This window comes from Plasmodium vivax, chromosome 1 (assembly GCF_000002415.2).
Source record: "Plasmodium vivax chromosome 1, whole genome shotgun sequence".
NCBI classification, from domain to species: Eukaryota; Apicomplexa; class Aconoidasida; order Haemosporida; family Plasmodiidae; genus Plasmodium; species Plasmodium vivax.
The window spans coordinates 242,976-268,568 of NC_009906.1; the positions used below are offsets into that span (position 1 = coordinate 242,976).

Here is a 25,593-nt window from a genome sequence, read left to right on the forward strand (position 1 = left end):
ATGCCGTGAAGAGGCCCAGCAATTCGCTAGCCATTGTGCAAATTTTACGCATAAATTGTGTATAATGAGGGAAAATAACGGCACATATAAAAAAAAAAAAAAACTCAACGCTCCTCAGCGCTCATGTTTTCCTTCCCCCAGTTGCTGCAACAAATTAGTTATTTTTCACATCCACGTGCATTCAGAACTTTTGCGCGAGTTTTACTGCAAAATTGACCTTTATTAAATCGCCATGTTAAAAGTGGACATATGGACACACGCGTTTATGCATGCCTGGTCAGGCGCAACACAAAAGCCGCAAGTGCGCAATCAAAATTAACAAAAAAAATATGTAAGGATAATTTTGGTTATTTTTCTCATGTTAAAAGGATAGCAGCAGCACACTGTGCTAGGAAGCAAAAAATTGGGAAGAAAAAAAAGGATAAAAGCGTAATGTACGTGTTGTGTTTGTACTCAAACAACTGTGCTGATTTTATATGCGAGAAACGCACGTCGCATGGGCAAAATTGAAGGGGCAAATCTGCCCATTCAGCAGCAACATCGTGCTATGTAAACACACATGCACAAAGTTAGCAGTTTTGAAAAGCGTCGCACACATAAATGTGCCCATTTTATCAATTATGAGAAATGCAAAGAAGTAGGTCTAGCCCTTCTTTTTCACCCTACTGCTGTAGGAGTGTATCGCTTGGTTGAACAGTGTAGACGAATTTTTACGACTCCCTCTTCTCCACATTAAGGGAATAAATTACTTGCCATTAAGAGAGGTGTTATTTTTTTCCCCCTCCTCAATTATTCCATTTGTCAAACTGGTCCAATGAGGAACGACGCTTTTTACAAATTTTCCTTCGTACGAAGAGGTTAAAAAGGCCATCCTTTATCCATTTACCTTTTCATACGCTTGAAGTAGCATTGATGTGGCTCAGCACTGCGACGTTTCCCATGCGCACCTGTAACAGTAGTTGCCAATTCGCCTGACCCGTTCAGGAATTTTTTTTTTTTTTTTTTTTTTAACAAAATAATAGCTCGCTAGCATACCTGTTTGGCTATTTTTTTTAACCCAATAATAACTCGCTAGCATACCAATTTGGCTATTTTTATTTTTTTCACGTGCCCACCCCGTTTTCCCACTTAATCGTCTTCCGCTTCTATGTCACGCTCCATCATCAACATGTAGAGCAAAACAAACTGGGCAGCCAAAACGCTGCGAGATGGTTAAAATGTGTGAAAAGAAAGGCACATGATAAATACACCCGAGAGATGTCCCAAAACGATGAAAGAAAGGAAAAAAAAAGGAATAAAATGACCCCCTCCAAATGTAGAGCAGAAAAGGAGCTGACTATAGCCAAAGGGGGAGACTGCCTGCCATGCTTGTGTGCACATACACCACGTACGCTTATCCCTTTTATTTTCAATAATATGCGGAACTATTATACACAATTTGATCAAACAAGGCAATAAATAATGATTAACAGGCCAGCCTGCGTGGCGATAGCTGCCAAAAAGGGGGGAACAATTTCAAACAATGGTGGCCATAAAAACACAATTGTGAAGGCCTTAATCGAAAAGGTTACCAAAATTAAGGAGAAAAATAAATTTTTTAACTGCAACGAGTATTACGCCTTTTTATTTCGTAACTACGCTATGCATATATGCCTGGACGACTCTTTCAAGCTGTTTTATTTGCAAAGTAAAGACGGCTACTTTAGCAAAAAATTGATGGGACGCATATGCTACATAATCAGCAGTGCGTCCATTTATAGCTTACTAAAATTTGGAAAGGAATACATCATAAATCACCTGTCCGAGTGTAACATTTACAAGTACAAATGCGTTTTCCAAAATGAGTACTATCATTTTGTGCACAACCTTTTGCTTCTGTGCTGTCTGCAGTTATGCGTGCCTTCCATTTTGGAAAAGCTCGATCAGGAAAAACAGCAAAAAATGAGGTTAAAAAATTTGCACAAATTTTGTGATGCCGCTAATTATGCAACACCACAAGGTTGGGAAAGTGAAAGGGAAAAAAACGCACCATGCGATGTGCAATTTTTGTCAAAGCTGTACAACTGCTTCTGTGCCAACCATATAAGTCCGTTCCCCTTTGTGAATAAATTTATATGCCAACATTTGTGTGCAAATGATTTGGAATTCCATTTGGAGAGACTTACCCTTAGTTCTTTACGTGGAGAAGCCTCCGAGCGATCCCCCACCAGCTTACACTCACAAAGTGATAAAAGTGAATACCCTTTACCCATATGTCAAATTAGCAAAATGCTGTTTTACCTGTCCAAGAGTGACTTGCATTTTTACTATGAATGTTTTATAAGTAGGTACTTCTACACCATACGGACGTATCTGCTTCGCTTGACTGACGCACAAGTGGGGGATTCACCCCTGACGCCAGTTAATAATGACGGTGCCATTTCTCACGGGGAAGAAAAAATTATAGATAGGCTATTAGTAAGCCTAGTGAACTTCTTATCGTCCTCTTATATAATGGGCAATATCGAGGGGAAGACTCATCCCATCAGTATATGCACCTACATCACGTTAGTACTATTCAAAGGGTTGTATGATCTCCATTTCGCCCATTTTAACTGGTCCAGCTATGATGCACTTAAGAAGGAAAATGTAAAAAGGGGTAATTTCATTTTGCTAACGCAGAGGGGTAAGTCTCACTTGCTCAGTGTGTCCTTCGCGAAAAAGTGCTTCCTACTGATATACGTTTTGAACAACCTTGTGCGGAAATTGCCTAAACGAGTCATACAAAAGTGGAATAAATGGAGCGGAGAAATGAACAGCACGACGAAAATAGGTAACACCAATGATTCAGTTCAGCGCTGCATGGGGGCGATAATACCTAAGCGTAGCCCCAGCCGCGGTAGCAATGGAACCGATTGCCCATACAGAGGAGGGCTACCCCAAAATATAGACAAATGTACGCAGAGAAGTGTAAACAGCTTGGAAGAATTATTTCCAAACGGGAATTTTAATTTGCTCAGTTTTGTGCATCTCCCCTTTTTGAAAATGCTGCATTTTTACTCGTTACTTCACCAGGAAGGCAACAAAAATAACGCAAATGGGAACTGCAAAAAATCCGTGCTAGAGAGGGAAATTTTTTCCTTCTTAGAGCAGTACATAAGAAGGCGCTTCCCCCAATGGGAGTGCACAAGTGGTGGCAGTTCCCCCATGGCGTTTTTTACCATCGATATAGAAATACAAAAAAGGGAGCAGCGAGGATGCGGTTCAGACGGGTGAACTTAGTGATGCCCTCCTCTTTATTCTCTCCTGGTACACTTTCTTTTGAGGTGCCTTTTGAAAAAATGGCCAGTTGCTTCCCACATTAGGCTACTCTGAGGGGGGTCCTCCCTCACACAGTTGTATTTTGGGACAAATGAACATGGCTGTATGGACAGCTTCCCTTTTTTTTTTTTTTTTTTTTGTAACTCCATTAGTTGAGCATACTCATGTACGAGGAACCATTTTTTTCCTACCGCTTTTAATTTTTAAGTCATTTTTCCGTCATCTGAAGAACAGACGGAAGGCACCTTCTCACTCTCATTTGCAATTTAAATGGACCCAATGGGTGTCCCCCTTTTGTCGTCTGAGGGGATAAGACAAAGTAGAAAAAATATATTTTTTTTTTTCCCCCTGCATTGTGCGAGAATTTTTGCCAAAATGTACCACATCAGCGTCGATACTGTGGAGCAAAAATTGTGAACTTTTCGACGCGTTTGTTTTTCTCCACCTGTGGGGATTTAAGTGTGGGCCATCAATTGGGCCAAATAAAAAAAAAAAAAAAAAAAAATGCACATGTAAGTGCGGCCATTTCCGCGGAGAATAAGCGCATGCCGTGTAAATGCACGCACGTGAGTGCGACGCGGCGAGGAAAAAATTCTCCCCCACCGCTGAAGTTCGCTAAGCTGATTTAAACAGCGTAGTGTTTTTTTTTTTTTTTGAGTGGAGGTAGCCCACACTGCTTACACATCTGTGAGGAAAATTGGCTGGCTTCCCTTCGCGCAACGTTAGCTTGGTGTAGGACGCGGAGCGGGGCTGAGTGGTCCACTGCGTGCAGTCCAGCGGCTAACGTTTTGCGCGGGCGTCACTACTGCTTGGCATTTTTACTACGGACCCGCTTCTTACCCGCTTCTTACCCACTTCTTACCCGCTTCTTACCCACTTCTTACCCGCTTCTTACCCGCTTCTTACCCACTTCTTACCCGCTTCTTACCCACTTCTTACCCGCTTCTTACCCACTTCTGACCCACTTCTTACCCCCTTCTGACCCACCTCTCATAGTGACTGCCTCCCGATTTGCAAAAATGAGCGAGGATATTTTCCCCATTCTGGGGGAGCCCCAGAGTGGGAGCCCCGCGGTGGGGACGGCCGGCGCGGACTCCCCCGCGATGGACGCCGACAGCGTGGTCTCCCCCACAGTGATGAGCTTCAACATGGAAACCAAGAACAACATCAAGTACTCCGGGATCTGCATCTACAACATGAATACGAACGAGTTCTCCCTATGTGAATACATCGAAAATGAGCACTTCACCATTTTGGAGTCTTTGCTAATACAGTGCAGGCCGACGTGCTTCCTATATCTTTCTAGCAACGACAAGCTGGACGACAAAAGGGTAAAGTTAATTCTAAGTCTGTGCGAAATTAAACATCGCGAGTTAGGAAAAAGCGATTTTTACAACTCCTGCTCGATGGAAAATGACTTGAATAAGCTTCTAAAACCAACGGAGGACGTGAAGAACTGCATCTCCTTCTTCAAGATGCAGTTGGCTTGTCGCTCCTTCACCAGCATCGTCAAACATTTGAACCTGCTGAACGATTACAGTGCCACGAATAAGTGTCTGCTCACCAACTATAACATTAATCGGTACCTGAAGCTAGACATGGCGGCCACCATCGCGCTGAACGTTCACGCAGAGCACATGTTGGTAGAGAAGAAGGCAAGCGGCAGCAGGGGGGGCAACTTGACCCTCTTCACCTTCTTAAACAAGTGCAAAACGAAGATCGGGGAAAGGAAGCTCCTGCAGTGGGTGATGCACCCGATAAGGGACGAAGCCAAAATTAATGAAAGGCTGGACATGGTCAGCATCTTAAAGGAAGATGGGGTGATGCGATCCATGATTCAGTCGGATTACCTTCGAAAGGTTAGCGACTTGGATGTTATAATTAAGAAGTTAAAAATTGTTAACAGTGCGATGGGGGAGCTGGAGGGGGAAGGGGCCGCGCGCAGGATGGAGGGCGGCAAAATGGAGGGCGGCAAAATGGAGGGCGGCAAAATGGAGGGCGGCAAAATGGAGGGCGGCAAAATGGAGGGCGGCAAAATGGAGGGCGGCAAAATAGAGGGCGGCAAAACTGGGGCTAAAAAAGCAGGAGGGGGAAAAAACACATGCAGTATAGAAGACTTGGTAAAGATGTACGACACCGTGGTGGTGTCGAAGCGGATCTACTACTGCCTGAACGACTACGAAGGGAAGCACAGAAACACGCTGGAGAGAAACTTCCTCACGCCCCTGAAGGAGGTGCTCATCTGTCTGGACTCCTTCGTAAAGCTAATCGAGCTGACGGTAGACTTTGACGAGTTATGCAACAACAACTTTTTAATATCTCGTAAATTTGATGAGCAGCTGGAAAAGCTAGCTAGCGAAAAGGACGAAACGTTGGGAATGATAAAGGAGCACCGGCAAGAAGTCGAAGACGATATTAACCACCTCAAAGGAGTTAGCAAAAAGAACAACGCAAAGGAGGACATCAAACTAGTCGACTGCAATGTGAATACGTTCCTCTTTAGAGCCGTCAAAAAGGACATGTCCTCCATTCAGCAGAGAAAGAAAACCTACTTCCAAGTGAGGATGAATAAAAGTGAAATACTTTTTACCACAAATAAGCTGAAGGAGCTATGCAAAAGGTATGAATATATTCTACAGGATTATAACCTGTCGCAGGAACAGCTAGCTAATAAGGCCATCCAGGTAGCCTCATCCTACTGGGAGCCTACGACAAAGCTGGCCAAACTCATTGCACAGATTGACGTCCTCTGCGCATTCGCCTTTGTTAGTGCGTCTAGCTTATCCGTTTATGTAAGACCCATTGTGGAGACCAACGGGCAGGTACTACACCTCATAGAGTCAAGGCACCCTCTCGTAGAGTCCAATTTTTTACTAATGAATAATTTCATCCCAAACGATGTACATATGAATAAGACAGACAAACGGTTAAACATTATAACGGGGCCAAACATGGGTGGCAAAAGTACCTACATAAGGCAAATAGCTTTAATATGCTTGATGGCGCAAATTGGGTGCTTCGTCCCATGCACGTATGCTAAAATGCCTATTTTTTCGCAAATTATGTGTCGAGTGGGTTCTTCCGACATTCAGCTTAAAGGCATATCTACTTTCTTTTCTGAGATGATAGAAATTTCGGCCATTATAAAAAACGCAGATGATAATACTCTCGTTATAATAGACGAACTGGGGAGAGGTACCTCCACCTACGAAGGGTTTGGAATCAGCTGGGCGGTCGCTCAGTACATTCTTAACAAAATAAAATGCTTCTGCTTGTTTGCCACTCATTTTCACGAAATGTCAAATTTGGAAGATGAGTACCAGGGGGCTACTAACAACCATGTGGGGGCCAAAATTGATCCCGAAAAAAAAAAAATTTCTTTCCTCTACGAAATTAAGAAGGGCTATGCGGATAAGAGCTACGGGGTGCATGTGGCTCAGATAGCCAAACTGCCACAAAAGGTCATCGACAAGGCATTTGAAAAATCCAAGGAGCTCGAGTCCGTTGAGAATAGGCACTACTTTAGAACCAAGCTGGCGGGGGGGAAGCTGCATGGGGAGGAGTTGCCTGGGGCGACTCTACCGGGGACTAACCCGGACGATGTGCACAAGACGGACGTGCAAAGCAAAACGCACGATCTGTTGCGCGGCATTTTCTCCGCCACAGACGAGGAGAGCTTCATTTCGCACGTCGGCCAGAATACCGAGGCGCTGAGGGAGGCGCTCCGCGAGATGTAGCGCTCGGGGAGGGCAGCCAGGTAGAGCTTCTAACGTGTGGCCTTCCTCCGAAGGGGGGGATGCCACCTGGAAGGAGGCTAAAACTGAAGGGGAGCAAACAAGAGCCCCCACCTTTTGCATGCACTTTTTGGTGCAATACTTTGGTGCGGTATTTTTTTGCCCCTTTTTTTTGGCCAACTTAAACGCTAAAATGATGGATGCGCTGGCCGCTTAAGGCTCACCCGTCGGTTGAAAAAACCAAAAAAAAGGAGAAACGAAAAAGGAGTGAAAATGGCGAACGTGTGGTGACTGCCGAGTGATCCCACTTGGGTTTTGCCAAAGGTTGCCCAAACATGGGCGCATTATTAGTAGTAGCATTTCGCCACGAACTAAGTGCTTTTACATAAGTTCGGTACCGATTAGTCTATGAACGTTTCTGCTTCTTTTTCATGCTCATACATTTGCATAAGTATGAATATGCCTGCATAGCTTAGTTGGTAGAGCATCCGCCTAGTAAGCGGAAGGTCATCGGTTCGACTCCGGTTGTAGGCTTTTTTAGGAAGCAAAAAAGTAAGGAGAAAAGAAGAGAAGCAAAAGAGAAAAATAAAAAAAAGTCCCTTTTGCATTTTTATTTCGTCATGAAAAAAGGCAAAAGTGGATTTCACATATAACTGTAGGGAAGTTTTATTTGTTAAAATTTTACGGGGTTACAAGCCCTTCCTCCGAGTTTTTTTCTTCACTAGTGGACCGCAAAAAAAAGAGCTCCTCCGAACGAACGATTCAATTTTGCGCGCGGGATAAATTAGTACAGGGTCAGTCATGTTGGCCCTCCCTTTATTTTTTCTTTTGGCAGTCCCTTAAAAAAATTGCAAAGGCAAGTCACCCAGTGCAGTCTTTTTAAATGCTTCCTTACCACATCGACAGAAGAGCATTACAATAATTATTGCAAAAAAGGGAGTATCGTACGAGCGATGGGCGAGAAGCCAACACGTGGGGGGTACAAAATAAATGGGGGTACTCTCCCACAGAAAAAAACAACCCTCAGGTTAACATATAAGGCGAAGTGAGGTTTCCCCCCCAAAAAAATGAGCATCTTATAACGTGCCGATTCTAATGCAGAAGGGGAAAAATAAACCTGTGGCAAAGCAGCTTCTCCTTTTCTGCCCGTAGTGCTTCTCTCCCTTGGGGGAAGCAAAAAGTTGTAAAAAAATTTAACATGTAATTTTTATAGAAAAAGAAAAGGTTCACCAAAATATGGAAGTAAAATTACTCTGTTATTATATTATATAAATATATTGCATATATAAAACTCTCCTATTTTTTTTTCTTCACTTTCTGGCTAAAAAATTGTCCAAAGCAGGATTCGAACCTGCGTTGCCACATCCACAGTGTGGAGTCCTAACCACTAGACGATTTGGACGTTCTATTCAAATAGGGACCCCAAAAGTAATGTTCGCAAAGTTGAGGGGATAAAAAAAGAAGAAAAAAAAAACAATAAAACATGCATTTTTCACAATACAGTAGAGTAAAATCTTCATACCCTTTTAACCAATTTTTTTGGCCACTTTAGCCGCTTTATAACTCCTCTTTCTCAGTTTGGTGAGTCAAATAATTTGAAATGATAGCCCCAAATTATTGTATACCTTTCCCCCGCGGATGTTTAAAAAAAAAAAAAAAATTTTATCGCCCAATATGCTCATCAAAGTGACGGCGGATGAACGCTATTCATCATTCCATAAATGGCAAAACGCAATGGCAGTAACTGCGTAGCAGCCGTGTTGCACTATATACTCTGCTATATGGCATGTACTCATTACGGCGCCCTTGGCGTGCTCCCTTTTGCGACGCTTTCGTGGTTGAGCGCACTCGTTCACCACTTCTCCATCGGGGAGTGGAATATACTTCCCTGTGAGACAGAAGCACGAACATCCTCCACTTGTGATTGAAAGGGAGAGGAGATAATGGGCGAAAAAAAAAAGATGCAAAATGGTTAGCATAAATGGGTATACCCTGGTATTCACGCGCCGATAATTATTTCCAGGGGGTAACATGGTCAAAGCGGAAATGTGAAGGAAAGCCCCATCAATCTTACAATTGAAAGGGAATTTTTTTTTTTTTTTTATTTACCTTATGCGGAGCTGCGATTGTAAGAAAAAAAAAGCACCAGAAAAAGGGGCATACTTCGCTGTATATATATGTACATCCAAATGCATACGCCCACTTGGGGACTTTTTTTTCTTTTTTTCGCAGGAAGCGCTCCTCTCGTAACCTTCGCATATGGAGTATTTATTAATGCTACCTTAGCTCAGTCGGTAGAGCGCCAGACTCTTAATCTGGTGGTCAGGGGTTCGAGCCCCCTAGGTAGCTAGCCAGATGGAAAAAAAGTAAAAAAAATTTGCATAATTTTAATTTTTAATTATTTTTTATAATAAAAATGTATTATATTATGCTAGTAAAAAGGATGATAATTCTTCCATATGATGGCGATACTTTTTTGGAAATAATTGATTGAACAGTGTAGGGGTGGTCAACCTGGAAAAGGTACATATTGTACCGCTTTTGTTCCCAAGAGGGAGAAGCAAACGAGCAGCTAGTTAGCCAATTTACATCCTCAGTCAATCTTCCCACCAAGCAGAGTGAACTTTTCCTGAAGTGAAGCTAAAATATTAGCGAGGCGAAACCCAATTGGGGAAGTTCCCCATTTTGTCACCTTCTTGTTCTCCTCTTAGGGGGAACTAGTAGGAATTTTTCAACCGGAATGGCACACAAATGTACCTGCTTAAGCATATGTACATGTAAGCAGTGCATACCAGTGATGCGGCTATATTCGTCAGAAGAGTGAAGAGAGAAGCTCGTCTTGGCACCTCCTGTAGAGTAGGCTGCCCCTCCGCGGGGCTACCGATTTCTCGAAGCGTCATCTACCTTTTTATGCCCAACCAAAACGCTTGGCGAATAATTTTTGGAGCCGAAGTCGCCTTTTTTGGACAGCAACTTCGAATGCCCCAAGATGTAGTAGCCTTCAGTCAGGTTGGCAAACAAACGACCAACTCCCTTTTCTAAGTTAACGCCCATTTGGCGAAGACAGCCTGGACGTTTTGGATTCCCTCCCCACTGGGTGGTACTAATGAGTATATAACCTGTATGGGGGGCCAGTTTAACTATCACCCCGCGGGATGATACAATGCGCGTTTTTTTACAGCTACTTTGTAAGTTCACCCCAAGAGGTACAATTGTTGCCGCATTATGGGGGGGGGCAACAATTTGGCCGAAGCGATCCATTGCCTCCAAACATGTGAAGCTAAATAAATTTGGACTCGTCTTAAAAAAATAAAAAAAATGACGCCAGCGCGAACAAATAGTGGGAGTTCTTTTTGCTGAGGGGCGCAAAATGCACCGCGTTCGATCGTCTTCCCACCATTCTCACTGGAATGACTGCGACCAATCTTCTCATTTCTCCGTGCAAGGCTGTGCGCGTTGCGTAAAAAAAATACCATGCTGCTATTATGCTATGCTATGCCGCACGAATGCACATGCGTCAAATCATCAAACGCGCAGCACGCGAGGAAAGAAAAATGCAGAGTTATTCCGTTCAACCTTTTGGAGCGCAAAATTGTCACTTCTGCGCGACTAAATGGTATGTAAAAATATTTTTTTTATGCAAAAAGAATTAAAAAACATTATATTAATTTTTCATCGTGGTAGCCTCCTAGGGGACTCGAACCCCTGACCACCAGATTAAAAGTCTGGCGCTCTACCAACTGAGCTAAAGAGGCAGTTACATACATAACCTGAAAGCGAGGCGATATTATTTTTTTTTAAATACAAAAAAAATAATTTTTGCCTCTCTCTCTCATAATGCACATCGAAATAGCAATTTCTCTGTTTCGCTCGAAAAAAAAAAAAAAATAATCCAGCCAAATGAAGAAAAAGAATTATAATACTCTCCAAGTGCGTAAAACGTATACGTCTTTCTAGGGGTGGCAAAGTGAACAATTTCGTTTTTCCCCTCCATCGAACGTGTTGACACACTTCAGGTGAACAAAAAAAAAAAAAGCGAAAATGTTCGCTTCAGTCGGCAAATAATATTCTTTCCGGCCATTCGAACAGCTTTGCAACTCGCTCTTTTGCCGTTACTGAACAGTTATCGCGTCGAATGGTACATCAAAGCGGAGTTTGCAAAAAGTTAATCAATTTTTATCATTCCAAATTAACCAATTCGTCCTTTTTTTTGTGCATGTCCATATGTTTTTTTTTTTTTTTTTTTTTTTTTGCGCCAGTTTTAAGAAGGCCTCGCGAAGGACACTCATTCAAGGGGAAGAGAAAAAAAAAAAAAAAAAACATATTTGCAAAGCGTAACAAAAAAAAAAAAAAAAACACCATCACGGATGACGGAAAAACAAAATTGGGCCCATGGCCGATTTGGTTTACCTCGCGTAGACTGAGCAGCCGTTCACTTGGCCGCACATTAAAAAAAAAAAAATATCATCACATCAAATTTACAACTTCGAGCTGCGAGCTCCATTCTGTGGGGGGGTTAAACACCCCAAGAGGTGCTCCTCTCGCGGGGAACCCTGCACTTATAAAAACATGCCCCCCACGTTTTTGCACGTTCGTCATGTCGAAGGCGCCCCTTCACTGTCCCGTAAATTCAGCTGGACAGTTTTTCTCATTTGGCTGCCCCTGCGCCTGTTCGCAGTTGGGCCCGTGGTCGCCGGCAGAAACGTTCAGTTCGGCGTTCGACCCGCTTGCGTTTTGTCTACTAGACTCCACGTACATGTGGGGGTACACGTGGGGGTACGCGTGCGGGTTGGTTTGGAAATACAGTTGGTTGTACATCTGCTGGGGGGCCTGTTCGTAAGACTGTCCGTAAGACTGTCCGTATGACTGCCCGTACTGCTGCTCATATTGCTGATCGGGGGGGGGCTGCGTAACTGGGGGGTACACTTCACTGCAGACCCGCTGACTTGAATTTCCCTCCGCCGGAGAGCTGGGGTCGCCATACATACGCGCCTGCTGCATCGGTTCGGGGGGGTAGCCGTACGCGCCGCTCGGATCCATTTGCTGGTTGGAGTAGCTGTACGTGCTGCTCTGCTGCTGGGGGGGGCTGTACGGGTTGCCCTGTTGCTGCGGATGGCTGTACGTGCTGCTCTGTTGCTGCGGATGGCTGTACGTGCCTCCCTGCTGCTGCGCGGGGTTATAATAATTCGCGTAAACGCCGCCGCTGTGCTGCCCCCACACTTGGCCATTCGCCAGTTGGTCTCCACCCCTGTTTAGCTGATCATTCGGCTGCGCGAAAGAGTCTGCGCTGCCCTTCACCTCGTGCACTGCACAGTTTGGTTGGGGCGGGTCTCCCCCTCGGTTTGCATCCATCCTGGAATTTTTAAAAACGTTTATATCCTCCACGTTCTGCATGTACTGCCGACAAGCAGCCACATTTTCGTAAAGGAAAATTAACAAGTCGGTAAGCTTTTCAAACTGCATTTCTAACTCTCTTTTTTCGCTACCCACCCGTTCGCAATCGCGTAACGCACGAATGTGTTGTGCTTTCAGTTCGTCCACATCGTTGGTGGCAACCAATTGATGCTCCTTCTCCTTCAACCCTACGTCTGATTTCAGCTGCACCAGTTCAGATTCTACCCGCTCGTACTTCTCCTTCATCACTGAGTAGGAATAAAGCAGGTTATTTATGATGTCATTTTTTTTTTCGATGATTTTATTTAGGTAGATTTTTTCCTCCAAGTGGGTAACTTCCTGTTCGTTTAGCTTTTCCCTAAGTTGGTTGACTTCCTCACTGATGTGTGCCACCGATTGAGTGTCGTTTTTTCTGCCTCCTCTTCTCCCTTCTCCCCTTATCTTCATCGCCTTACTTTTGAGGTCACTTCGTTCGTTTTTTTCCTTTCCTGTGCTGTAAAAATGGTGCGATTTGTTTTTTACTCTCGTTTGATGGGTGGCTTCCTCTCTGCTTGAGGCACTACTGTGGTGGTCCTCATCGGGTGAGTAGTCTTCACATCTCTTCCGGTTAGGGGCACCCACATGGCGGTCATCCTCACTCCAGTCGTCCGATTGGCTGCCTCGCCCGTCCAGCTCATCCTGGGAGGATTCCCCACCATCCGACTCACTCAACACACATTCGGCGTCCCCCCCGGAGTGACTCCTCTTCAGAGAGAAGCCACTCTTAACAGGGTAACCGCTTCGTCTCCTGCCTGGGTTTTCCCCCCGGTACGCACAGCTCTTGGACTGCTCGAAGATATACGTCAACATCCCGTGGTGAACAAAATTGGAGTAGGCAAAGTGGATGCAGAAAATGGAAAACTCCCTGGAGTAATTGAAAAAATATTTCTGCCTCCTCAAATGGGAAATGCTTCTCACATTTTCCTGAGCATCTTTCGATTTTTCAAAAGAAACAAAAAAAAAAAATTTCTCATCAAATGTGAATCTACAAAAACGATTTAAACAATTGTACATGACGTTGAAGAGATCATTCTGCATAAGCATCTTTACGATTTTTTTTTTTTCCTTTTCTTCATTCGACTTGAACAGGTACACAGCTATGTAGACGCAGATCAGGCAGCTGTTCTTTTTGCTCCCCCATTTGTTGCTCAACAAGGGTAGTAAAAACTTAAGCGAGTCCACCTCCCCCTTCACAGTCCTTCCAAACAGAATTGAGTTTATCCTAAACGTTAGGACACTTTCGCCGAATCGTTCGTTCGCTTTCTGGAGATGGCTTTTCCACACCCCGTCGTAATGGCGCGTAAGCAGTGTACTGTAATACAACATTTGCTCAAAGTTTAGCTGCTCACTCTTTAAAAATTCACCAGCAGGGTTATTGCCGCTGACCAGGTTACAAACCATGAGCAGCAATTCTGACTGGTTCATATATTTTAAAAAGAATTTTTCCTTTTGGGGAATTGCGCTTACTCCTAAAATGGCTAGCTCGTCGCTGTTTTTACTGAGCGATTTGCTCTCCAACTTCTTCCCCCTGTGGAAGGCTCTCTTCAGTTTGAGGAGCATCTTCGATGCGCGGCGCGCGGTGTGCATCACGCAGTAGCTGAAGATTGTCCTCCGAGAGAGGAGGGCCTCCACTAGGTACTTCCCCACTTGTGGGTGCTTCCCCCCCAGGAGTAAAAAAAACTCATATATGGCGTTGCAAAAAAGCCTCTTTCGATCGTACAGAAACATAAGCAATAACAAGTCTGCATATCTAATTTGCTTCAAATTCTGCATGTAGTATGTTAGCACTTGTTCTAGGTGGAAGTAGTTCTTCTGCTTGAGCGAGGCCTCCACGAAAGAGTTCACTTCATCCTGTTTGTCCACCCACTGGGATGACTCCTCTCCAGAGGTGCTAACAGCGAAGGAGGTGAGTAGAACCCCTACGCAGAGACTCTCATCCTGGAAGAGAAATTTACAGCACATGTTGAGGATGCCAACAAAGTGGGTATTATTGAAGGTCCTCATAATTTGCTCACTTTCGCTGTGCGCACTGCTACCTGCGTGGGGACCTCCCGCTGGTCCACTGCCCGTCTGACTGCTCCCCGCGAAGTTGCTTCCGATACTGGCGCCCACCGGGTTGCTTCCCAGCTGACCTCCGCCACTGTCGCTGGTAGGGAAGACGCTGCTCGCGCTGGCGCTTACGTTGGCGCTTGCGGTAGCAGTGAGGCTGACACTATTGCTGCCTCCCGGTAAAGGCTCATTGCCAACTCGACTGAACTCCACAGCCATGAGGTTCTCACTACCCGCTTCACAACTTGAAGAGTTTTCATTCCGGTGATGACCAAGCTGATCTGCTCGCCTACCACCTTTCGCATACTTCTCCATATAGATGCACATAAATTTAAAAAAAAAAAAAAAAGAACTTTCGAAAAATCTCTCCTTCTGCAAAATGTGCAAAAACTTTTTACATGACAAACCTGTATAGCTATTATTCACCCCATCAACTTTACATGAGCTAGCCAAAACGTCTAAAAAGATGTTCAGAATAAAAATCGAATTAGGGAAAAATTTCCTCATATCATTTTTACAAATGTAGATGATAACATTATACATGTTCAGCACCAACTTGATGAACTGCTCGAAAATGTTCAGTTCGTAGACGTACTTGAGGCCAAATTCGCTGCTGATTATGAGGCACTTGAGGAGGAGCAGGCTGCTCTTCAGGTCTACGTTGATGGTAATATTGTCTAGGTAAATCTCCATTTCGGGTTGTTCACTTTGGGGTCCCTCCCCCTGGGGGGGTGCCACTTCGGCTGCGGCAGTTGCGGTTGCGGCAGTTGCGGTTGCGGCAGTTGCGGTTGCGGCAGTTGCGGTTGCACCAACTTCGATTGAGCGAACTCCTGTGCGGCTTACTTCCTCCCCTTTTTGGCCCCCCCTGTTGGCGGCCGCGCGGGGGGAAATCCTCGTTTTCCTGCTTGGCACCACCACGCTGCAGTCATCATACAGAAAGTACAGCTCACCAGTTGGCCTAAACAAGTAGGCGTGCTCATCCTGAATTATCCTCATCACAGTTTCGATGAACCTCTCATACGTGATGATGTTTCTAACCTCCCCGTTGTACTCGGCCACCAACAGGAGTAGCAGAATGACTTCGTTTATAAGATAGGCGTCCTCATTAGAGTCTATTATGGCCAGCAATTTGGAAAGGAACTGATTTTTGCTGAGTATTAGCTTATCGATTGTGCTCCTCACATTTTGGATCTTCCCCTCTCGGTGCATTATAAGGCATATATTTTCTTCGCAAAATGGAATTTTTTTTTTTTTTTTTTTTTTCTCCTCCTCCATCTCTTCGTTCACCGTTATGAAGTCATTCGAAATGTCGGAGCTGAAATAGGAGCAGCTTTCTTCGTTCGAATTATCCTCATCGGTGCTCGTGTGCGGGGGTGGGTTTCCATTTGGAGTTCCCCCCTTCCCGCTGTCGTCATTGCGGTTGTCATTGCGGTTGCCATTGCTGTTAGCATTACCGTTTTCATTACTGTTGCCATTACTGCCGTTCTGCTTCCCTTCGTTGGCGGCCTCGTGAAGTGCCGCGCTGCAAGATGACGGGAGTCGAGCTGAGGAAGACGCGCCATCCGACTTGGGAAGCCCCTTCTCCTTGAGCGTTCTACTCCCTTTCCCCTGTAGCGCATTATCGCTTGTGCTTTGTTCATCGGAGGACGCTGAGTAGGCCGAGCACGAGTCGTACTGCCCCTGGAATTCACCCCACCTCTCTGCATGGTGTAACTTTTTTAAACGTCTTTTTATTTCTGCGTCTTCCTCATGGAGGAATAATGCAGACCCGAATTTTTTGCCACTTTTAATAGAGCAAAATTCGTCCTTCTCGTTAATGTAATAATGTTCATTTTTGCTTTTATATGATAGCTTGGCTTCGGAGCAGTTAAAGGGGTAGCTAATCAAATGGGGGTAAAAAAACTTCCTCTTCCTCAAATTGTGTAAAATTCGCATGTACTGTTCATACACTTTTTGGACAATTTTCTGCTTCCCCTGCGAATGTACCGCATTATTCGCATATCCATCGTGGAACAAAATTTGGAAGCACCTCAAGGCGTATAAATTGTAGTAGTACGGGGAGGAGACATCATTCGAAAAGGCAACATTATGATGCACATAAAAATAAAAATTAACATTATCATAAATGTAAAGCTTTTGCAAAAGGAGGACCAACTCGTAAATGATAAACGTCGAGCTCTCCAATTGGAAGTGGAAAATTCTGAACAACAGCTGACCATTGTTGGCCCCCTCAAACAATACGTTCAGGTAATTTACATACCTTTTCAATTTGTTGCAATTAATTTTTACATTTTTTTTTTGGAACATGTCTTTATCCAGGCAGATAATTTTGTTCAGGTACTCCGCGCTGTTCAGGATGATTTCCTCCAGCAGGCTCCACACGCCGTTTTGCTCCAGCAGGTCTGCTTTGCGCCTTCGGGTTTCCTCCCTATCTGGGGCGGCGCTGGCATTTGCGTTTGCATTTGCGGCGGCGGTGGGCCCGCTCCTCAACCTCTCAAAGACGGTGATAACGCCCATGAGTTTGCAAAAGTTTTTGATGCGCGACGTGGCCACGTGCTCGTCCTCCAAATCCACGTCGTTTATTTTGTCGCTCTGCTCCTTCCTTTCATTCGTGCCGCTCCTAACAGCTACTATTTCCCCCTTGGAGTTCCTCCCACTTTTGACATTCTCGGTGTACTTCACTACTTGGTTAACCACGGAGAGGTAGTCACTCAGGGGGATGGCGTCATCGGGCCTTTCGTTGTTTTCATCCTGCACGATGTCCTTATCCACCACGTCGTGAATATCCTTCAGCCACCTCTCTATGTCCTCCGTCCTGCTTTCATTTTTCGGTTTGCTCTCTTTGGACGTGCTGGCTTTCTGTAGCCTTTTGAATAAGTGGTACGCCATGGAGTGCGTTTTTTTTATTTTATTATTTTTTTTTCCACTCACACGATTGTAATTCAACGGATTAGCAGGGAAGGCCGTTTGCGAGCCATCCGGCAAATCTCACAAGTTGGGACAAACTGCGGGGAGTGGGTGAATAACACCTGGGGAGGGACCGGCGCAAAGCAAAGGAACAAAATTGTGCCTCCCCTCACCTTGGGGAATTGCCTCGCCGATTGACTTCGTCGGGGAGTGCCCGCTTCGCATTTTCTGTGCGAGCTGCTCTGGTTAAGCGTTGGCAGTTCAGCCGTTTGTTCGGCGTTTGTTCACCGTTTGTTCGCCGTTTGTTCACCGTTTGTTCGCCGTTTGTTCACCGTTTGTTCGCCGTTTGTTCACCGTTTGTTCGCCGTTTGTTCACCGTTTGTTCACCGTTTGTTCGCCGTTTGTTCGCCGTTTGTTCACCGTTTGTTCGCCGTTTGTTCACCGTTTGTTCACCTTTTTTGGCCTTTTTTGGCCTTTTTTTTAGCCTCCCCAATTTCGCTCGTGCAGTGGGGTTGCATCTCTTACTTTTCAGGCGGGGCGCTACGGACGCACTGAGCTCGCGCGGAGGAAGGGCCGACACTCGCGCAGTCGTCAGTGCAAACGTGCATGTGACGCGCGTGCGGGGAGAGGAAACATTCAAAGAAAACCAACTTTACGAAAATTACGAAGTTAACGATTTGCACCCATTTGGCGACCGTGCCAGTTCAGTTGTGACCGCTTTGGAAGTGACCTCTTTGACGGGGACCCTTTGCGACCTGCACTGCTTGTTATAAAGCATACCGTGTGTTGGGGCTCCCCCCTTCGGAGCAGTGTAGGCAACACACCTCAGTTGTTACTCTTCCGCATGACCATGTGTGGCAGACCACATTCAATGGGGGATGCTCCTTTTTTTTTTTATTGCACATGTTAAAAAAACGGCATTGCGATGCAGTTCGGCAGGGGAAGTTAAAACAACCCCGCGTGCGTCGCGACGGGTCACATCCCGACAGACCCAAGTCATGCGAACACAAATAGTCACCACCGATTGGGTACGTATTTTTTCCATTTTGTAACTAATCATGCGTGGGACTACACCCTTTTTTTTTGTGTGCATTGAGCGTAGGAATGGGGAGTGGAAACAGGGGGAGGTCTACCCTTCGCACGTGGTCAGCGCGATTCGTTTTACTAGGGTGAAGGAAAATCTCATCACCGTTTGCTTTTTTTTTGATAAAGATTGGGGAAGTGGAAGCCATGTCCACACAAAGGGCGGCTAGCCTTTTTGGCCACTCCTCTTTTCAAAGATGCATCAAAAGGGGGGAAAAGAAAAAAAAAAAAAAAAAAAAAAAAACACATTAGCGTGCTAATGCGCTGTGTAAGTTTCTCACGTAACCTATCAGTGGGACATGTTGACGCAAAAAGGGGGTCCACTTTTCTTTTTTCTTTTCTCCCGGTTCATTTAGTGGCTATTCGGGTTATTCGCCTTATTTGCACTTGTCTGCGCACCGGTACGCCAGTTGGGTGAAGAACCAATGTACGAACATTTTTGATCCGCTTTTTTCTCCCCCCCACCCCCAAGCAATGTTAAGACTCGTGTGTCTGTGCATATATGCGAGTGCATACCGTGCGAAAGTGTTACAAATGTGTAAACACTTACAGGTATTACCAGGTGCAGGGGGGAAGGGTACATGCACACTCGCTCTGCTATGCTGCGTATCACATCGCTTGGCCCATTCCAAATGTAGAGTTGCTCACCTTCGGGAAGTTAGGCAGACCGGACAACCATGACACCTTGTGCATTTTACAAAAATTATGTTTACGCGTGTGGACAGGCGAGGAAAGGGAGCGAAACATCTGCGCGAGGGGCAGTTCGCCAAGTATGCAAAATAGCCTCCTTCAGAGCGCGCCTGCGCGTGCACAAACGCACGTATGTATTAACGCATACATGTGCATATCCCCACGTGGGCACAGCAAGGGCGGGAAATGACCCAAAAAGGAGGAAAAAAGAGGAAAAAAAGGAAAGAAATAGCTCATATAGACTGTGCTCGCCAGTGCAGCCGAAAAGTGGGCCATGCAGACGTGGGTGGATGTGCACGTGTGTACCTGCGCGAGGTGGCAGGCGGGGTGACCGCCCAGACAGACATGTACACAACGCGGGATTTTTTCCCGTTTTTCAATTTTCCCATTTGTTCATTTTCCCATTTTTCCGTTTACCATTTTCCCACTTCCCCCATTAACACGCTGACCACGCGCGAATTGCCAATCTCGAGTAGGCACTTCAACTGCATAATTAAAGTGACGCTCATGCGGCGGTGTGCCGGTAAAAAAATGCAACGAGGTGTAAAGCGGTGGGAAAGCAAAGCAAAGCAAAGCAAAGCAAACGAAACGGAACGGAACGGAACGAAACATAAACAAGTGGGAAAAAAAAAAACATACATAATACGTACATACGCACATACATACATTGTATAATGCCAACTTGCGGCAATCTGACCAAACGCACGTGACGCAGTGCAGTGCGACGATTGACAAAGACAGAAGAAATCGCCCAGCGAAATAGAAAAAGACAAAACGGAAAAAGCGCAACAAAGCGAACAAAGCGCAGCAAAGCACAACGCAACAGAAACTGAAAAAGAAACAATTCCTTTTTTCGTTACCAAAGGATGCTGACATTTTTGTGAAACGCGGCAGTAAAGGAAAAACGCCAACTGGAATTTTTTTTTTTTCCTTCCCCTGCGAATAATTCTGCTATGTAAATCTGAACAACATTCTATGGCTATTTTTTTTTTTTTTTTTTTTTTTTTTTTTCATTTTAGCTATTTTTACACAATTTGCTCTTTAATCGAGTATTAAGCTAGCTGTTTTTTTTTTTTTTTGTGAAGCAGTCGCCATAGTTGCATTGCAGCCGCGCACATTCTGCACCAATATTGTAGCAACCTGAGTTCGCCTCTGGACACACAAATCATTCGCATGCGCATGGGGGAATTGTACGTCTAAGTGAAAAGCGAATGTGCAACTGGATGTGCGCAAGTGTGTGCGTACGACTCATCGGGGTGACACGAGGGGAAGCGCGTCTGTGTGTTACTTCAAGGGGCACATTTGTAAAGCGGTACATTTGTAGCGCGGCACATTTGTCTTTATACTCACTTCTAATCCGCTTAATGCGCAGCTGAGTTTGTTAACGACGGGGGGAAGTCACAGATAGGAGAGGAAGTACACCTGGTCTTTTGCTTGTTTGCTATATATGCTGTCCCTTTTTTTTTTTTTGCATCTCCAGTTAATTCGCTGTACCTTCATTGTATTCTCACGTGGAGTTTCTGACCACCCTCCCCCCACTCCTACTTCGAAGACTTGCAAACGTTCCTATTTCTTCCCGCCCAAGTCAACCATGAATCTCCTTTTGCTGTCTTTGCTTTTTATGCAAAACGTCACGAGCTACTTTGAGCATTTCAAAAATGGAGTCAACACGCAGTTTGTTAAAGGTAGCTACAAAAGGAGCGATGCTTCATGCGCAGGGGTGGATCCGCATGGGGGAGCAGCGAGTGTGAGTTGGTTACCCCCCCATATGGGAGCCACCCCGCGGTGAAGTGACTGATGGGACGGTCCCTTTGGGATAGGAGCCGCTCCAAACATGGCATATCTCTTCATATGTGATGATTTCTCCATATGTGATGATCTCTCCATATGTGATGATCTCTCCATATGTGATGATCTTTTCATATGTGGTCGTCTCTTCACATATATGCTCATCTCTTCACATGTGCCTACTTCCCCCCCCGCAGACAAAGTGCAGTGCGGCCCTGGAAGCGAGGCGCGCAATTTGAGCGCCGGAGCGCCTGACTCACATTTCAAGGCACACCAACCCAAAATTGACGTGAGCAAGTTGGACTCCCTTTTGAGCGCCTCTAACCATTTGAAGGCCTCTAACCATTTGAGCGCATCTGACTACCTGAACCCGTTTCAGTATCTCCTAAAAGGTAACGAATCGGTGAACATGTTCGCCAAGTCAGCTAGCCAATTGTCACCATATAGGATGTCGCGAAAACTGAACGATGATTCTTCAACCTACGATGATGGGGAAGACGACGAAAGCTTTCTCGAAACGAATGAAAGTGACAAGACGAACGATAAGGATGAAGATCATGGGGAGAAGGATCAGTTTGATGAAGAAAACGCGGAGAGCTTCCTCGAAAAAGACGAGTTTGACGAGGCTAGCGATGGAGATAATGAGCAAGACGGTGAAAATGAGGACTTTCCAGGGGAACATGAAGGAAGCTTCCTTGAAAAAGAAGAATACGATGACGCTGGTGACAACGAACATGACGAGTTCTATGATGAGGATGCAGAGAGCTTTCTCGAGCAGGAGGAGTATGAAGATCTAAGTGATAATGAAAATGACGAAATGGATGAGGACCATGGGGAGAGCTTCCTGGAAAAGGAGGATGGCGATGAGGACAGCGGCGAGGACAATGGGAAAGACTACAAAGAGGAGTACCAAAATAAGATGGCTGACGATGACTACCCGGATGAGTACGTAGGGTCGGACGATTCCAGTAACGGTAGTACGGGAACCGCTCAGATGGGTAGCCAAAGTGGAAGTGGCAAAAGTGGAACCGCCCAGATGAGCAGCCAAAGTGGAGGCAACATGAAGGAACTAAAAAACAAAGAAAACGAAAGCTTCTTAGAGCAGAACGTGAATGGCCACACAGAGGAAGAAGAGGAAAAGCACAGCACCTTCGTGTCCAGCTCCCTAAGCAGTGACAACGTGGAGGATAAATACGACGACGAACATGATGATGAGGTTAGCTTTCTAGAGGAGGACGCCCACAGCCATAGTGACGACACCTTCGATGACTACTACGAGGATAGCTTCTTGGAGCGCGGAAAGCTCGGCGCGAAGTACAGCGATTACTACGAGGAGGACGCCGACGAGGAGGGTAAGCCGACGCGAAAGGAGTGCCAGCGCTAGCGCTGAAAAGGAGAGCGCGTAAAGCGAAAATCCATGAACCATAACCCTATTTTTAACTTCCCACCCCAGTGTCACTTCTTAACCCGCACTATTAACCCTTTTGTCCCACCTCTCACCCATTTCACCCATTTCACCCATTTCACCCACTTGTGACCCGTTTTTTCACCGCACCTCCCTCTTCCCCCCCCACAGACGCCAAGCAGGCCAACGAAGACGCCTTCGACAACCACCACCTGAACGAGATAAGCACCACCAACGACGTGCACTCCTTCATCCAAAAAGACATGGAATACATCGACGAAATTATTGATGACAACGAAACTATAAAGGAGGCAGTGAAGAAGGGGTCCAAGAAGGCAATGAAGCAGCCCATGCACAAGCCGAACCTTCTTGAAGAGGAAGACTTTGAGGAGAAAGAATCCTTTTCGGATGACGAGATGAATGGGTTCATGGAGGAGAGCATGGATGCTTCTAAGTTGGATGCGAAGAAGGCCAAGACGACCCTCAGGAGCTCGGAGAAGAAGAAGACTCCAACGAGCGGAATGAGTGGAATGAGTGGAAGCGGCGCCACCAGCGCAGCCACCGAGGCAGCCACGAACATGAACGCCACCGCCATGAACGCCGCTGCTAAGGGCAACAGCGAGGCGAGCAAAAAGCAAACCGACTTGTCCAACGAAGACCTGTTCAACGACGAGCTCACAGAAGAGGTCATTGCAGATTCGTACGAAGAGGGAGGAAACGTGGGAAGCGAGGAAGCCGAAAGCCTCACAAATGCATTTGACGACAAGCTACTAGACCAAGGAGTGAATGAAAATACTCTGCTGAACGACAACATGATTTACAACGTCAATATGGTTCCACATAAGAAGCGAGAATTATACATCTCCCCACACAAGCATACCTCTGCAGCAAGCAGTAAAAATGGCAAACATCATGCGGCGGACGCGGACGCTTTGGGTAAGTGCCTCACGGGAAAAAAGAGCGAAAAAAAAGAAACAAAGAGGAGGGAAAAAAAACAAAGCGAAATGCGAGTTTTACTTCCTCCCTTTTGTGCTTCCCCTCTCATCTCCCACTTCTGTACCCCCCCTTGACAGACAAAAAACTGAGGGCTCACGAGCTGCTCGAGCTGGAAAACGGAGAAGGTAACTTTGTCCGTCTCGGAGGGCTTAAGGAAGCGCCTCTGCAAAGTGTGCAAAGGGTGCATCCTGTTTAGGGGAAACCTCGCGGGTTGGAAGCGCCTCCAGTCCGTGCTGCGACTCGGCGCGCACTCAGCACAGGCAACACACCCTCGAGCGATAGTGGACACCTCGCCGCAATCTTTTGCCCCCCCCTTACAGGCAGCAACTCAGTCATTGTCGAAACGGAAGAAGTGGATGTTGGTAAGGACAGCAGTGGCCCTTAAAAATTCACTACAGTTTGTGGAGTGCCCCTTTTTGTGGAGAGCAACCCAATTTTAGTTGAAACATTTGCGAATAATTAACTCCTCCCCCCCCACATGCTGCCCATTTTTTCTCCCCCCCTTTTGCAGACCTAAACGGAGGAAAGTCAAGCGGCTCCGTGTCCTTCCTCAGCTCCGTAGTCTTCTTGCTCATCGGATTGTTATGTTTCACCAATTAAAGGACAAAAGAAAAAAGGGACCTTAAACGGAGAGAAAAAAAAAAAAAGGAAGTTATCTGCAAGATGTACACCTGTTGATGATAGCGCTACGTTGATGTGCGCACAGGTTGCAAGTTGATGGGAGAGTGGAAAAAAAAAAAAAAAAAAAAAAACGAAAAAACGAAAAAACGAAAAAACGAAAAAACGAAAAAACGAAAAAACGAAAAAACGAAAAAACGAAAAAACGAAAAAACGAAAAAACGAAAAAACGAAAAAACGAAAAAACGAAAAAACGAAAAAACGAAAAAACGAAAACAAATTTGACCGAAAAAGCAGACAAGTGAACTACTACCCCGTGTGGGCACATCAAGCCAGCCGCACGTACAGCGTACATCTTGCCACAGCTCACCCCCCATTTTTAGTTTTTTTTTTTAATTTTTTACTTTAGGCCTTATCTTTGTGTATTTAATTTTTGTTTGTTTGTGTCGTTTGTTTGGAGGATTGGCTAGCGGTCCGTTTGGAGGCTTTACTGGCGGTCCGTTTGGCGTCCCTTTTGACGCTTCATCCTTCGGCCCCCCTTCCGGTTCATCATACCCCCCCTGTCGTTTTTCTCACTTCGATTTTTTAAAAAAATAAATTTCCAAAAGGGCTACAGTACATACAGTACACAGTGTCGCCTACGTAAAGAATTTTAAATGAAAAGCTTATTCGTTTCTCCTCGCTCGGGGTAGGGACCCATCAGTTCCTCTCCTGCAGACGCAAACTGTGCCTTTCCCCTGTTGTGTTGTCTCGGCGGGGAGGCACACGTCAGCGGTGGTACCGGGTCACATCCACCGTGGGGGGGAAACCCTTGGCGTGGCACGTTTCAGTGGCGCCTTTGAGTAGCACTTTTCAGTAGTACTTTTTTTTGGCTCCCCCCCCTGCTGTTCAAGCGCAATTTCATCCAAAATGGGGCACCATCATGTTGGTGACTCAGTTAAGCTTACGTATGCAAATCTATATAACGCAACGCAACGCAACGAGTGAGGATCTGCCGACCGATAGGCTTCCTCTCCGCTGCCATGCCGCTTCCTCCCTAATGACTATTTTCCTCGCGCCGACGGTAAAAAGCTAGTAGGGGTGTACTTTGCAGAGGTGCCTCTCCCCGTGTAGCCACCCGCCGCTGTTCCGCCTTGCCACCTCTTCACAAGAAAATATTTTTTTTCTTGTCGGCACCGTCGTTTCGGTCGCTCCCCAGTCGGGTAACCAAACGGATCGCAAAAGGGGCACTCAGAAAAAAAAAAAAAAGAGAAAAACGAGCAAAGCGAGGAAAGCGATCAAAGCGATCAAAGCGAACAAAGCGATCAAAGCGATCAAAGCGATCAAAGCGAACAAAGCGATCAAAGCGATCAAAGCGAACAAAGCGAATAACCAGCGAAACGAATGACGGCGAATCGATGAACGGCAAAACCAATGTGAAGATTTTTCGCGGCCCGCCTGAGGTCCGATCCCACTTTTTTGCAACGCCTGAAAGAAAAGGGCCAAATTTGTGGTGAGCAGTTTGGGGAGAATTCCTCCATCGAGTTGAGTTTACCCTTGTAGAAGGTCGTAGCAGGGGAGGCACGAAAAAAAAAAAAGTTATGCGCTTAG

The 25,593-nt window shown here is 45.7% G+C and overlaps 5 protein-coding genes and 4 non-coding genes across 9 annotated transcripts, besides 11 other annotated features; 6 read left to right on the plus strand and 3 right to left on the minus strand.

Annotated features, from left to right (window-relative positions):
- Positions 1-111: 111 nt before the first annotated feature.
- Positions 112-147: a microsatellite.
- A 1,314-nt stretch (positions 148-1,461) lies between these two features.
- On the plus strand, positions 1,462-3,255 carry PVX_087870 (hypothetical protein, conserved; the record flags this gene model as incomplete). The annotated part of the gene is made up of 1 exon (XM_001613385.1): positions 1,462-3,255. One exon carries the CDS (start codon positions 1,462-1,464, stop codon positions 3,253-3,255), a length of 1,794 nt encoding a protein of 597 aa, XP_001613435.1.
- Positions 2,207-2,228: a microsatellite.
- A 1,064-nt stretch (positions 3,256-4,319) lies between the features above and the next one.
- Positions 4,320-7,037, plus strand: PVX_087875 (DNA mismatch repair enzyme, putative; the record flags this gene model as incomplete). Its single annotated transcript, XM_001613386.1, has 1 exon — positions 4,320-7,037. The coding sequence occupies one exon, from the start codon at positions 4,320-4,322 to the stop codon at positions 7,035-7,037; it is 2,718 nt and encodes a 905-aa protein (XP_001613436.1).
- Positions 4,639-4,658: a microsatellite.
- Positions 5,000-5,024: a microsatellite.
- A 1,677-nt stretch (positions 7,038-8,714) lies between the features above and the next one.
- PVX_087876 lies at positions 8,715-8,787 on the plus strand. The gene has a single exon. It is a non-coding gene; the product is annotated as a tRNA-Thr (tRNA).
- Positions 8,788-9,583: 796 nt separating this feature from the next.
- PVX_087877 lies at positions 9,584-9,655 on the minus strand. The gene has a single exon. It is a non-coding gene; the product is annotated as a tRNA-His (tRNA).
- Positions 9,656-10,529: 874 nt separating this feature from the next.
- On the plus strand, positions 10,530-10,602 carry PVX_087878. Its single transcript has one exon. It is a non-coding gene; the product is annotated as a tRNA-Lys (tRNA).
- Positions 10,603-11,648: 1,046 nt separating this feature from the next.
- PVX_087880 (hypothetical protein, conserved) lies at positions 11,649-17,874 on the minus strand (the record flags this gene model as incomplete). Its single annotated transcript, XM_001613387.1, has 1 exon — positions 11,649-17,874. Exon 1 carries the CDS (start codon positions 17,403-17,405, stop codon positions 11,649-11,651), a length of 5,757 nt encoding a protein of 1,918 aa, XP_001613437.1. The 5' UTR covers positions 17,406-17,874.
- PVX_087879 lies at positions 11,936-12,008 on the minus strand. The gene has a single exon. It is a non-coding gene; the product is annotated as a tRNA-Lys (tRNA).
- Positions 12,481-12,505: a microsatellite.
- Positions 16,977-16,998: a microsatellite.
- A 2,065-nt stretch (positions 17,875-19,939) lies between the features above and the next one.
- Positions 19,940-19,969: a microsatellite.
- An 818-nt stretch (positions 19,970-20,787) lies between these two features.
- Positions 20,788-23,985, plus strand: PVX_087885 (rhoptry associated membrane antigen, putative; the record flags this gene model as incomplete). Its single annotated transcript, XM_001613388.1, has 6 exons — positions 20,788-20,881; positions 21,182-22,336; positions 22,561-23,325; positions 23,463-23,510; positions 23,706-23,747; positions 23,897-23,985. The coding sequence occupies 6 exons, from the start codon at positions 20,788-20,790 to the stop codon at positions 23,983-23,985; spliced, it is 2,193 nt and encodes a 730-aa protein (XP_001613438.1).
- Positions 20,972-20,999: a microsatellite.
- Positions 21,000-21,025: a microsatellite.
- Positions 21,049-21,083: a microsatellite.
- Positions 21,398-21,426: a microsatellite.
- A 1,057-nt stretch (positions 23,986-25,042) lies between the features above and the next one.
- Positions 25,043-25,390, plus strand: PVX_087890 (hypothetical protein; the record flags this gene model as incomplete). Its single annotated transcript, XM_001613389.1, has 2 exons — positions 25,043-25,066; positions 25,202-25,390. The coding sequence occupies 2 exons, from the start codon at positions 25,043-25,045 to the stop codon at positions 25,388-25,390; spliced, it is 213 nt and encodes a 70-aa protein (XP_001613439.1).
- Between the last annotated feature and the right edge of the window lie 203 nt (positions 25,391-25,593).